Raw genomic sequence first — 13547 nt, 5'->3', positions numbered from 1 at the left:
GGTGCAATGATCTGTCTACATACCAGCTCCCTTTCCTTCCTCCTCCCACGCCCTGAGACTACAAGCTTATTTAAAAAGAAATTTAACAAAGCAGATGAGGCATGCATTAACAGTAAAAGATCCCTGAGGCCAGATTCCATGGCTTATTTAAATTTGTATCCTCGGGATCTGGCACAAAACGTCACAGAGTAGGTGCTGGTGGCTATCCTTGGGATTCTTCAGGCAGGAATACTGGAGTGGGGTGCCATGCCCTCCTCCAGGGGGTCTTCCCAACCCAGGGATCAAACCCCCTTCTCTGAGGTCTCCTGCATCGACAGGCGGGTTCTTTACTGCTAGTGCCACCTGGGAAGCCCATTATTAACAATGATTGAGTTTATTCTTAACTGAATGAAGAACTGCAGTGACAGCTTTTGTTGCAGAGTACATCCTTTGTTTTTTAGCATTTTAAACATTGGGAAGTATTTCTACCCTTGAATGCTTCTGGGTTGCTGTACATTTGAGGAATGCCAGCAAGACCTAACTGAGGATCCTTTATCCTCAAGTGTCTCACAAGACCTCCCATAACACTGAGACCCCCATTCTGCAGGCATTTGATTTGGGATGGGCCTAAAATTCTAAGGCCTTCCCAGGTGGTGCTAGTGGTAAAGAATCGCCTTGCCATTGCAGGAGATGCAGGAGACTCAGGTTGGATCCCTGGGTTGAAAAGATCCCCTGGAGTAGGCAATGGCACACCTCTCCAGTATCTTTGCCTGGAGAATCCCACAGGCAGAGGAGTCTGGCGGGCTACAGTCCATGGGGTCACAAAGAGTCGGACATGACTGAGCATACACTGTTCTCACTTGATGTGAAAATTTGTAAAATGTTGAGTGCACTCATCAAGTAGAAGGTATCTGCCTCAGTAAGGAACACAGGTTACTCCCCACCCCGCTGTCCCTAGTATTCCTAAAATCACAAAACATTTTAGATAAAAGACCAGGGGAACCAGTCCCAAATTCTTATCTGTTGTCTAGCATGATCTGTCTGCATCTCATCCTCTTTATAATAAGCACTTGCAGCCTCAGGAACCTTGAGAGAACTGAAAAGCCTTAAGGGGCGTGGTTGTGTTTGGCGGGGGAAGTAAATCAGTGTTCAGTTTGGCTTGTCCTGGGTCCACCCTCAATAACTATCTGAATACGCATTCCAACCATCACTTACTCTTTTCTCTAACACCCTGATTATCCACACTTGTAGCCTCAGGAACCTTGAGAGAACTGAAAAGCCTTAAGGGGCATGGTTGTCAGTTGCCTCAGAGAGGCTGAGTCAACCCTGCTTCCGGGCCGGTGGATTAAAGTGAAGGGAAAAAAGCGATAATCCCATGACCTTTGAGAGCTCTTTGAAACCAGGATAAATGTTGATTTGGTTGGGTTGGAGGACTCGGGCTGGAAAGACGTCTTTTCACAACGCGCTCTCCCTCTGAGGAGTGAGCAGGACTCTGGTGTTTGATTGCCAAGGGTAGCGTGGACCCCTCCAGCCCCGGCCCAGCACTCTTGTGTTGCGATGATGTCACCGCTCACGTGTGCCTGTTCTGTGTTTGCTCCACCAGGTGGCTGGTTTGCTTGGTCATCTGCTGCTTGCTGACCCTCATCTTGATTTTTTACCTCCTGGGCTTGCTCTGTGGCACGTTGGGCTATGACCAGAAAGCCACCCCAACCAGACGAGGCTGCGTCTCGAACACCGGGGGCCTCCTCCTCATGGTGTGAGTCTCGGTCCTTCCTTGGTCTGTGAAGGGTGGAAACACAGGGTGGGGACCGTGGTGTGACAGGGACCCCGTGGCCTCTGGACCAAGCACTCTGGGTTCCAGCGACAGACAGGGGAGACCTGATGTGATCATGCTTTCATTGGTTTGGGAAATTCCATTAAGCATAAAAATCAAGGAAACTCTAGGTTGGTGGCACTTTGAGAGACAAGCTTAAAATCCATGTTTATATGTATATTCACGTGTGTATGGTAGGCTCCTCCATAAAGCAGCTATCAGGAAATTATTTCCAAGTTTGCTTTCTTAATTCTCATTGTTTTCCCCCATATCTGTCTATCTCTCTGGGCTTCCCTGGTGGCTCAATGGTAAAGAATCCGCCTGCCAAAGCAGGAGACGCAGGTTTGATCCCTGGGTTGGGAAGATCCACTGGAGAAGAAAATGGCAACCCAGTCCAGTATTCTTACCTGGGACATTCCATGAGCAGAGGAGCCTGTCGGGCTATGGTCCACAGGGTCGAAAAAGACTCACACACAACTTAGCAACTAAAAAACAACAGCATCTATTTATCTATCTGTCAATCTATCTACCAATCCATGCATTCAGCAGACACTTTCTGAAGGTTGATCTGACACCAGACACTGTTCACTCTGAAGCTCTAGAGACTCGATTTAGAACAAAGATTGAGGAGCCAGCACCCTTGGGAGTTAGACAGGTAGCCTGTATTAGTGGTGGGATCAGGTATGAGGTATCTGATGAGGTATCAGATGAGGTATCTGAGGTATCAGCAGGTGCTAAACGTGACGCACACTGGAGCAGTTTTCCCTGTTTCAGTCAGATTCGTAGCCAAGTTCCTATCTTTGTAAAGAAAACCGTTTACTAGCTTATAACAAAGCAGAGGGGGCATGTGCTGGATGGAAGTGGAGGTGGAGCCAGAAATGTAAACCAGTGACCAGGGGTAAAAGCTCCGAATGCTCCCCAGAGGGGAAGCTCTGTGATATTCTCTTTTCCTATAAACTCCTGGGAATGAGTTGGGGATGGTGGTGATGAGGCTCCAGGGGAGGGTTAAGATTTAGAAGAGGTGTTTTGGGCCATAGGGAACCAAAACCACAGCCATTTCTTGACTTGTGTCTATAGTGACATGCATTAATTTGCTTTTTTAAACTTTGGGTCACTATAATAATCTGGCTACTTATGAGCTGTGACTCTAAAGGCCATTTCCGTAAAGCTTCAGGCTTCACTGTAGTACACGCCTTTATTCACATGAATACAGGCACATGAGTTTTTGTTTTATTGAGGCATAGTTGATTTACAATGTGTTAGTTTCTGCTGTACAGCGAAGTGACTCACATGTATACATTCCTTTTTATATTCTATTCGGTAATAGTTTATTCCAAGATATTAAATATAGTTCCCTGTGTATACAGTAGGACCTTGTTGTTTATCCATCCTAAATGGCATAATTTGTATCCGCTGACCCCAAACTGCCAGCCCATCCCTCTGCCTGCCCTACCCCCTCCCCGAGCAAGCACCAGTCTTTCTCTATGTCTGTGAGTCTTTCTGTTAGGTTCATTTGTGGGTTTGTTGGTTTTTTTTTAAGTGAAGTTTTAAAAATAACCTTAAAGCTGATGACATGGGAGTCTGCCAGAACTGGATAAAGCTGGACAGAGTTCCACCCATGGACATGCCTTCTTGCTCACATGCCTAAGCTTCAGGAATTAAGCCAACAAGGAAGAGTGTATTTGCCCAGCCTTTTGTTTAAATGTCCACAGCTACAGACAGAAGATTAATTTAATGTTCAAAATTTAATAACCCTATCACTTGGCTATTTTGTCAGTATTTTCATGGTGGATTTATGTGTTGTTAATGCATCGTTTTAATTATTGAAGGGAGGAAGTCAATTGCTCTAAAAAGGTTCAACTTTCATAAAAGTCTATTCTACTTTTTGGGGGGAATGAAAGCAAAAAAATGTGGTATCTAGCTCAAAAAAAAAAAAAATAAAATAGAGTCATGAGCAAACTGACGGGAGGCTGAGAGCCACCTTAGTTTGGCTGTAATACTCACATCTCACGTTAAGGGATCTCTAAAGGGTTAGAGTCACATGTAAACCTCTGACTTAGGAGCCATAGGACCCATCTCAGCAGTAGGGGACAGGCTGGTAGCTGTCACTTGCTGTTAGGTGCATTCTGGGTGGTCTGCACCCTGAGGGTGTCTGCAATTTCTTTTTTGTCCTGTCGAAGCCCACCCTTCAGCATGGCATGCTTTGCCATACTTGGCAGAATGCTGCATCTTTTGAGTCATCTGGTCAACAACTGGATGGACTCATCAAACTAGGAGAATGCTGTTTCTTCCTTCTAATCACTGACTTGTTTGTAGAAATGAGAAAGAGTATGTTTGGTTCAGCTTCAAGCCAAAACACCACCTGCTCTTTGAAAGTGGTTGATACTGTCCAGTCAAGAGCATGGTCTCTCTACCAACCAAGCAAGAGTCCTTGCCTCCCAGGAGGATCTGAGTGAAAAGATCTGAAAGGAGGAGTCCTGGATTCTCTGTGGTCACGTGTCTTTTGAGGCTCTGGGGAGCATTGTAGAGGCTGAGTGGGGTGCAGTGGTGAATGTCCATCGGCCACACCACGGGGCTCTCCCCTCTTTAGAAATGAAAACAGGAAACCCCCATGGACAACCCATCCTCCCCTCTAACTCGCCTGTCTGCACAGACATCTTGAAATGAAGATCTGCGTCTGCTGCCCCTTTCCTGGTCCCCCACCTCCTGCCCAGCCCGAGCCACTGTGATTCCTCACCTGTCACTGTCAGGCCAGCAGTGACCTCTGCGTCTCCAGTCCAGGGGACTTCTCTGAGTCCTTCTCAAATGTCACAGCAGGGACGGAACAGCTGCCCCTCCTTGTGCAAACACGCCGTAACTCCCAGTGACCTCACACCCTCCTGGTTTCCTTCCCACCCTCCTGAGCCTCCACCTTGGAATCCTTTGCTGACTGTCTTTCTACCACTTCTTGTTCAAATGGTGAGGTGCCCCCAGGCCCAGTCAGTCCTAGGCTTGCCCCTGCCTCCCCCTGCAGCCCCAAGGATCAGTCATCATTTCTAAGCCACTGACTCCCTAAAGTAGGTCTGTAACCCAGGCCTCTGTGCTCCAAACACCAAACTGCACCTGCACAGCATCTCCTCCGCCGTGTCTCCCGGAAAACAGGACCTTGTAGAAGTCCATCTTCTCCCCCTTTCCCTGTCCCTGCTGCTGACGAGCCCTGGCGCACCCCGTCTTCCCTTCCTTTCACTTTGAGCGCACGAGTCTTCCTCATATCCTCCTGTGTCTTCCTCCTGGTTCAGCCCTCTTTCACCCTTGACTCCACTCCACCGCTCATAGCTGCAACAGGCCCCCCTGGGGCCAGAGAGAGCCAGCTCCCTAACACCCTCCACTGTGGGCACCTGTCCATCCACCCTTCACATGCAGCCAAGAGAGCTTGTTTTTACAGAGAGAATTCGGGGCGTGTTCCTCCCATGCTTAGAGACCTTCAGTGGCCTTCCCTCCGGGATCCTCCAGGCTTCCCCGCTGGATGCCCCTGCCCGCCATCTTGGGCTGTCCCTCACAGCGCTTCTCTGTCTGCATCCCTCTGAATATCTGAATACATCTGCCCCTTTCAGACTCCCCAGAGTACATTGCCTGTAGTCAACTGAAAAAAACGCACCCCCTAAAATCTGAGAATTACGCTGTATTTGGCAGACAAAACTGAGGATTTAAGGCCAGGACACAGCCTCTCAAGTCGCTCTGAGGGAACTGTTCTGAAGAGGTGAGGGAGGAGCCAGGCTATAGAGGAGTTTTTCCGAGAAAGACCTGGTCCTCGGAGCCTCAGAAGATTAGTACTAATTGAAGAACACCACGTGGGGTTGGTCTCTCTGCGTCTGAGTTACTTCACTCAGTGTGTTATATGGTGTTGCTTCTGTGTGGACTCTAACAAAATGGAGTACAAATGAACTTCTATTTGTAAAACAGCAATAGAGTCATGAACGGACTAAACCAACGTATGGTTACCGGGGAGTCAAGGGAGGTGGGATAAACTGGGAGACTGGGGTAGACGCATGCGTACACTGTGATATATAAAATAGGTAACTGGTAAGAACCTGCTGTATAGCACAGGAGCTCGACTCCGTGTTCTGTAATGGGCTGTATGGGAAAAGAATCTGAAAAACAAACAGTGGCCGTATGTATAGGTACAACCGATTTACTGCTGCGGTACACCTGAAACTACCACAACATTCTACAAATTAAAAATAAAACCTTACACGGCAGGCGGCATGTCTACAGATTCATCTCTTTAAAAAAAAAAAAAGAGAGAGAAAAGAAAGGCAGATAGTCTGAGCTCACTGACATCATTCCTGAAACGAGCGCCTCAGCTATCCTCCCGAGTCTCTGCTGGGGGCGTCCTTTCGGGGTGGCTACAGCGGGTGGTGGCTAGATGGGGGGCATCCTGTTTCTGTAGTGAGCCCCCCAGGGCTCACCGTTGGAGCGGGTGTAGCGTCCTTTGCTGATAGGACAGGCAGCATTTTCCACGGACACCAGCTTATAGCCTCCTCCTCAAAGGACAGCCTTGGTTCCCTCAGGTGACCCCAGGTCCACATCTGTGCCCCAGTTCCGGGCTGCAGGCAGGCCAGGGACCCAGGGCCAAGTATCCCCTTAAGATGCGCCTTGCACTTCCTGTCTGCACCCTGGGTAGGCTGAACCGGGGTTAACCTGCTGAAAGCTGGCGTCCCAGGTCATTGTATATGTGGAATAGGTGGAATGAGTAAGTTCTGGTAATGGTGAATAACTGCCTGTAGAATTATTAACTTTTTTCCTGTTTGTTTTTCCAGTGGGGTTGGACTCAGTTTCTTCTTTTCTTGGATAATCATGACCATCGTGGTGCTGACTTTTGTCACGGGTGGAAATATGGAAAAACTGGTCTGTGAGCCTTACAGAAACAAAAAGTTATTCCAGGTAAACATGGATTGTGTGTCCGTTACGAAGTGCTTGAGCCAAAGCTTTTATTCTGCCCCCATGCCTAGTGGTCGGAGAAGGCAATGGCACCCCACTCCAGTATTCTTGCCTGGAAAATCCCATGGATGGAGGAGCCTGGTGGGCTGCACTCCATGGGGTCGCTAAGAGTTGGAAGCAACTGAGCAACTTCACTTTCACTTTTCACTTTTATGCATTGGAGAAGGAAATGGCAACCCACTCCAGTGTTCTTGCCTAGAGACTCCTAGGGACGGTGGAGCCTGGGGGGCTGCCGTCTCTGGGGTTGCACAGAGTCAGACACGACTGAAGCGACTTGGCAGCAGCAGCAGCTGCAGGCCTGGTGGGTTTCTTCAAGAGTAAAACAATGAGCACCTGGTGTGTACTCAGTAGGTTGAGATCCATCTATTTGTCAGAGCGAAAAAAAAAATATGGCAGTGCAGGTGCCCCTTGAACACCAGGGCACTGGGGGTGACCATCTTCTGGGCATTCAACTTATATTCAGCCTTCTGTTCACATGATTACTCCATATACTCTTCCTCGGATTCCACCAACCTCAGACCACATAGCACTGTAGTATTTAGTGCTGAAAAAAATTCACATAGAAGTGAATCCTTGCAGGTCCAGCCCATGTTGTTGAAAGGTCAACTGTATTCTTTTTCAATGTCAATGAAATCAATACCAGGAATTAAGGCTTACTCATCAATGCTGGTTGTCATATTCGGGGAGAATACAGTTCTTCTCAGAATTAGTTTCCAAATGTGGAACATCAAAGGATAAATTTTCCAGGTTCCTTCCATACCTCAAGAGGTTTCTGATATTTCAAAGAACTTCCCAGATGACAGTTCCCCACACAGATGGTGGAAGGGCCCTAAATTTGCAGTGAAAGAGGGGACTCCCTGGTGGTCCAGAGGCTGAGAATCCACCTGGCACTGCAGGGGCTCAGGTTCGATCCCTGGGGGAGGAGCTAGCATCCCACCGCCCGTGGGCAACTAAGCTTTTGTGATGAGCCCGCGAGCCACACCTCGAGAGTCCATGTGCTGCAATCAGACTGGATGCAGCGAAAAATAAATCTTCAAAAAATATTGACGTGAAGGAGACTGCTAAATGGCACGCCTCATGGCGGAGGTGTCCCTGGTGGAAATCTGACGAGGTAGTTGGGAATTAAATTCGGACTTCACTTTCTCCCTCTACAGCCAACTACTTCAGGTTTTAGGGCACTATATCCAAGTTTAGCTTCATTAACTAATAAAGACACTTTGATCTACAGGTCTGTCTTCTCATTTTGACTTTCCAGTGTCTTTCTCCCTATTCTGATTTAAAAAATGTGTTTCCACTTTCCTGTTTTATTGTACATATTCATCTACCTCATATCTGTTATAAAATCAGGTGAGGGACTCCTAAGATAAACCAGTTGTTGTGGAGGTATTTTAATTCCTCAGTTGGTTCAGGAAAAGTCAATTGGGAGCATCAGTTTGTCACACGTGTGGCCTCTTGATAAAAAAATTAATGCATCAAGCCCGACTTCATCATCTTTTATTCTACATTAAATTGTTAAAATTGGACTTTGCTGGTGGCTCAGACAGTAAAGCGTCTGCCTACAATGCGGGAGACCTGGTTTCAATCCCTGGGTGTGGAAGATGCCCTGGAGAAGGAAATGGCAACCCACTCCAGTATTCTTGCCTGGAAAGTCCCATGGACAGAGGAGCCTGGTAGGCTACAGTCCAATGGGGTAGCAAAGAGTCGGACATGACTAAGCGACTTCACTTTCACTTTCAAATTGTTAAAAGAGCAATTCTTAAAAAGTAGAGGAGAATATTTTGAAAAATGAGGGTGTTTCCCATTTGCACTCCTCAAGTATGTATACAGTCACATACTCATTAGTCCATCTAAAATTCATAATGTGAAGTTGAAGAATGTGCCTGATTTAACTCCATTTGTCCAGGGAGAAAGAGTGAAGAGCTGGGCCTACTGCTTCATGGCTTCCTATCAGATATTCTGAATCAATTATTCTTCAGCCGTGTCTAATCTTTATTTTACTTAGATGTTCCTCTCAAAAACGTACTCTTAATAATTCCTTCGGTTTGTACCCAGTGATCTGTCTTCTGTTGCAATCACACTTCTATTTTCTAGTTTAATTGAAAATCAATGAAGTAAGTCATGATATAAATAAAAATATCCCAAATATTATATGTTTAACAGAATATTATTTAATTATATGCATATATGTTAGTGTAAAACTGTCTTTACATTTCTTTTAGGTTTTGGACACTCCATATTTACTAAATGAGGATTGGAAATACTATCTCTCTGGCCTAGTATTTAACAAACCAGATATTAATCTCACTTTTGAACAAGTTTACAGGTATGAATAATTGCATTATGCATTTTTTTGCTACTTAGAATGTTGTGTTTTTACAATGACAATTTTGCTCTCAATGTGTTTTTCATTTGAATGGTCAACTTTCCAATTTCAGAAGTAAGCCAGTCTCTGGTCTCAGCAGTAAGACCAAAAAGGCAGTCTTCCGCAGAAAACCCTCTAGGAGTTAGGATGGTGCATCCCAAGTCACTTTGTCTTTATCACTATAATTTATTGGTAGAGGTGACCCTAAAATGCATTCTTGGGACCCTGGGAAAACTCTTGTTTGAGAGTCACCCTGCCCCAGGTAAATGCTGTATAACAATTTAGAATTCACTGGATGAGTCTGTCAGTGGAAATGATAAGCGTGGGATTTCCCTGGAGATCCAGTGGTTAGGACTTCATCCTTCCACTGCCAGAGCCCAGGTTCATCCTTTGCTCAGGAACTAAGATCCTGCAAGCCTTGTGGGACAGCAGAAAAAGAGAAAAGAACAGAAATATACTACAGTCTTTAATAGGAATAGGAAAGAGTTTTATGTTGTTGTAGCCACGTGTTCCAGGAAACAAACTCACTCAGAAGGACAATGCAGATAGTGGAGTGCGGTTTATTACACCGGTGGACCCAAGGCAGAGTCTCCTCTTAGCCAAGGACCCCGACCAGTTTTTGTGAAAACCTTATATACCCTAAGTGTACGTTCACAAACCCACCTCCCCGAATTCCCTGACAATCAAAGTTAACCCGTGAGTCATATGCCTTAAGCCTAGGTAGTTCCTAAGTTGCTTCAGTCGTGTCCGACTCTGTGCAACCCCATAGACGGCAGCCTACCAGGCTCCGCTGTCCCTGGGATTCTCCAGGCAAGAACACTGGAGTGGGTTGCCATTTCCTTCTCCAGTGCATGAAAGTGAAAAGTGAAAGGGAAGTCGCTCAGTCGTGTCCGACCCTTAGCGACCCAATGGACTGCAGCATACCAGGCTCCTCTGTCCATGGGATTTGCAAGGCAAGAGTACTGGAGTGGGGTGCCATTGCCTTCTCCAAGCCTAGGTAGTTAACAGTGGACAATTATCAATAGGCCTGTGGTCATACCCCAATAAGCATAGTAGAATGTATGATTCTATTCAGTTACACAGATAATTAGGGTATTCTTTTAGCGATGAAGAGCCCTTGGGCTCTTGCTTCCAGGGGCCTGGTTTTCCAGTTGGTATGTCCTTTCCATAGATTCTGGGCATAGAGCTCAAAGTCCACAGTCCGGCCCAAAATGGAGTCCTGCTCTCAAGATAGAACCTGTTCTGTTTCCTCCTTCAGCGTGAGCCAAACTGCGGACTTTGGCCAGGGAGACAGCCTCTCAGACAGCTCTGAGGAGTTGTTCCAGGAACCATGGCTCTGAGCACAGTTTTATATCTTGTCAGGACAAGTAACATTAAATAAGTCAGGCATACATGCATTAAAGATTTCAAAAAACAAAAACAGATCAGCATATATATAGCAAGTCAGCATGGCCTTGGCACCTGAAAGGCGGTCTTATCACCTAGGGAGGACCAGCATTGATGTCCCAGGGAGGGAAACATTTAATCTTTATTTTGATGGGTACATTCTCCTGGTCAGTACACCCTTTTCTTTCATAATTTCATTGTATGTAAGCTGACATACAAATGTCTCTTTGACAGGCCACAAGCAATCTGTTTTAGTTAGCATAAAAGTTGAGTTAGATCTTGCAGAAGCCGGAAAGACGTCCCCAGCCCTCCATATGCAAAAATCTCTCATCAGGTCCAAGTCTCTCACGGGCCAACAGTGGTGTAGCCTGAGGACCAGGCCGTGAATCAGGCTGCCTGGGCGCCAGCCCGGCTCCACCCCCAGGGCCTCTGTGATCACCCGGTCCCCTTCCTGTCGCTTCAGCAGGATGATCATAGTCAGCTGAGTATCACCAGCTCCCCTCACTTCCAGGGAAACAGACAGTGAGTAAGCAGCAGAGGGGTCCATCTGCCTGGCACCCGGCCCCCATGGCAGACTTGCTCATCACCTGGGGTCTTCTGCTTTGCCCAGAGGGTCACAGGAGCCTTCTCAACAGCATGTTCTAGGAAGACACTTTCAATCCATTGGAGTCTGTGTACTCCAATGAATGCAATGAATGAAACCCTCACCAGGCTTAAGAGAAGGAAGCCAAGCTTCTCGGCCTCGTCTGCAAGCTTTTTGGGATTCTGGCTCCAGTGGAACTCTCCGGTCTTTCCTCTGGTGGTCAGTGTATCACCAACGCCAGCCTACTTGAGGTTCCCTAGAGAGGAGCGTCACCCCTCCCAGGATTCTGGGAAGTTCTTCTCCCAGGCGTCCCTCGGGGCCACAGGGCCTTGGCAGCTGCACAAGGGAGCGGCACCCAGGATGAGGTCATCTGGGTGGCATGGATGTGCAAGGGTGTGGCCACCCTGTGAGCTCACTCGAGAAGGCATTTGCCACGTTTCAGAGAAGTTAGGAGAGGTGAGGCCAAGTTAGGTTTACAGCCAAAGTGGACGTTTGCCAGCCCCTCCCTGTCCCCTACCCTTAGTCCAACCGTAGGTTTATTAGGTAGAGCTCAACCCTGGAAATGTGGAGGGAAATGGTCAGGAAGGGGCTTGATAGAGTCTTTATTTTTTTTTAATATTTAACAACCTCAGATATGCAGATGCTGCTGCTACTGCTGCTAAGTCACTTCAGTCGTGTCCAACTCTGTGTGACCCCATAGACAGCAGCCCACCAGAATCCCCCGTCCCTGGGATTCTCCAGGCAAGAACACTGGAGTGGGTTGCCATTTCCTTCTCCAATGCATGAAAGTGAAAAGTAAAAGTGAAGTCGCTCAGTCGTGTCCGACTCCTAGCGACCCCATGGACTGCAGCCTACCAGGCTCCTCCGTCCATGGGGTTTTCCAGGCAAGAGTACTGGAGTGGGGTGCCACTGCCTTCTCCAGATATGCAGATGATACCACTCTAATAGCAGAGGGTGAGGAAGAACTAAGGAGCCTCTTGATAAGGGTGAAAGAGGAGAGTGAAAAAGCTGGCTTGAGACTCAACATTCAAAAAACTAAGATCATAGCATCCAGTCCCATCACTTCATGGCACATACATGGGGAAAAAGTGGAAGCAGTGACAGGTCTTATTTCTTGGGCTCCAAAATCACTGCAGATGGTGACCACAGCTGTGATATTAAAAGATACTTGCTCTTTGAAAGGAATGCTATGACACACCTAGATACCATATTAAAAAGCAGAGACATGACTTTGCTGACAAAAGTCTTTCTAGCCAAAGCTATAGTTTTTCCAATAATCATGTATGGATGTGAGAGCTGGATCATAAGGTTAAGCATGGAAGAAATGATGCTTTCAAATTGAGGTGCTGGAGAAGACTCTTGAGAGTCCCTTGGACAGCAGGGATATCAAACCAGTTAATCCTAAAGGAAATCAATCCTGAATGTTTATTAGAAGAACCGGCACTGAAGCTGAAGCTCCAATACTTTGGCCACTTGATATAAAGAGCTGACTCATTGGAAAAGACCCTGATGCTGGGACAGATTGAAGGCAGGAGGAGAAGGGGATGTCAGATGAGATGTTTAGATAGCATCACCAATTCAACAGACATGAATGTGAGCAAACCCCAGGAGACAGTGAAGTACAGGGGAGCCGGGTGGGCTGAAGTTCATGGGTTGGCAATGAGCGGGACATGACTCAGCAACTGACTAACAACAAATTTATCTCTTTATTTGACTTCACTGGGCCCTTGTGCAGAGGCTTAGCTATTGGACTGCCAGGAAGTCAGTGGATAAAGTTTTTTATATAATTTTATTTATTTTGGCTGTGCTGGATCTTCGTTGCTGAGCAGGCCTTTCTATAGCTGCAGTGAGCAGGGGCTACACTCTAGTTTCCTTGCACGGGCCTCTTATTGCAGCGGCTTCTCTTGTTGCAGAGCACAGGCTCCAGGGCACGCGGGCTCAGTAGTTGTGGCTCATGGGCTTAGTTGGCCCATGGCATGTTGAATCCTCCCAGATCAGGGATTGGACCCATGTCTCCTGCACTGGCAGGTGGATTCTTTACCACTGAGCCACCAGGGAAGCCCGATAGAGTCTTCTAATAAATATTTATTAAATCTTTTAATAAAGATAATGCTTGGTAATACACATCTCTCTGACATGTGTTGGTTTTTTCAGGTTAGAGTTTATGTCTTCCCAATTTGTAAACTTTGTTATCACTCAGAGCACTAAGGCTGTAGTATTTACCTGTCCTCTTCTGGCCTTCCCTGGTGGCTCAGAGGGTAAGCATCTGCCTGCAGTGTGGGAGACCCAGGTTTGATCCCTGGGTTGGGAAGATCCCCTGGAGAAGGCAACGGCAGCCCAGTCCAGTACTCTTGCCTGGAAAATCCCATGGACGGAGAAGCCTGGTGGGCTATAGTCCATGAAGTTGCAAAGAGTCAGACCCGACTGAGCGACTTCACTTTCAC

The 13547-nt window shown here is 47.0% G+C and overlaps 1 protein-coding gene across 11 annotated transcripts in view; it reads left to right on the top strand.

Moving 5' to 3' along the window:
- Positions 1–13547, top strand: part of PROM1 (prominin 1) — a 148515-nt gene that overhangs the window by 115822 nt on the left and 19146 nt on the right. For all 11 annotated transcript variants that reach the window (XM_070791836.1, XM_070791835.1, XM_070791832.1 and 8 more), the window contains 3 exons: positions 1583–1735; positions 6592–6715; positions 8992–9095. In XM_070791836.1, the coding sequence (XP_070647937.1) occupies positions 1583–1735; positions 6592–6715; positions 8992–9095 (381 nt within the window). The remainder of the gene's footprint in view (positions 1–1582; positions 1736–6591; positions 6716–8991; positions 9096–13547) is intronic.

This window comes from Bos indicus, chromosome 6 (assembly GCF_029378745.1).
Source record: "Bos indicus isolate NIAB-ARS_2022 breed Sahiwal x Tharparkar chromosome 6, NIAB-ARS_B.indTharparkar_mat_pri_1.0, whole genome shotgun sequence".
NCBI lineage: Eukaryota > Metazoa > Chordata > Mammalia > Artiodactyla > Bovidae > Bos > Bos indicus.
This window is presented reverse-complemented; position numbering and strand designations above follow the sequence as displayed.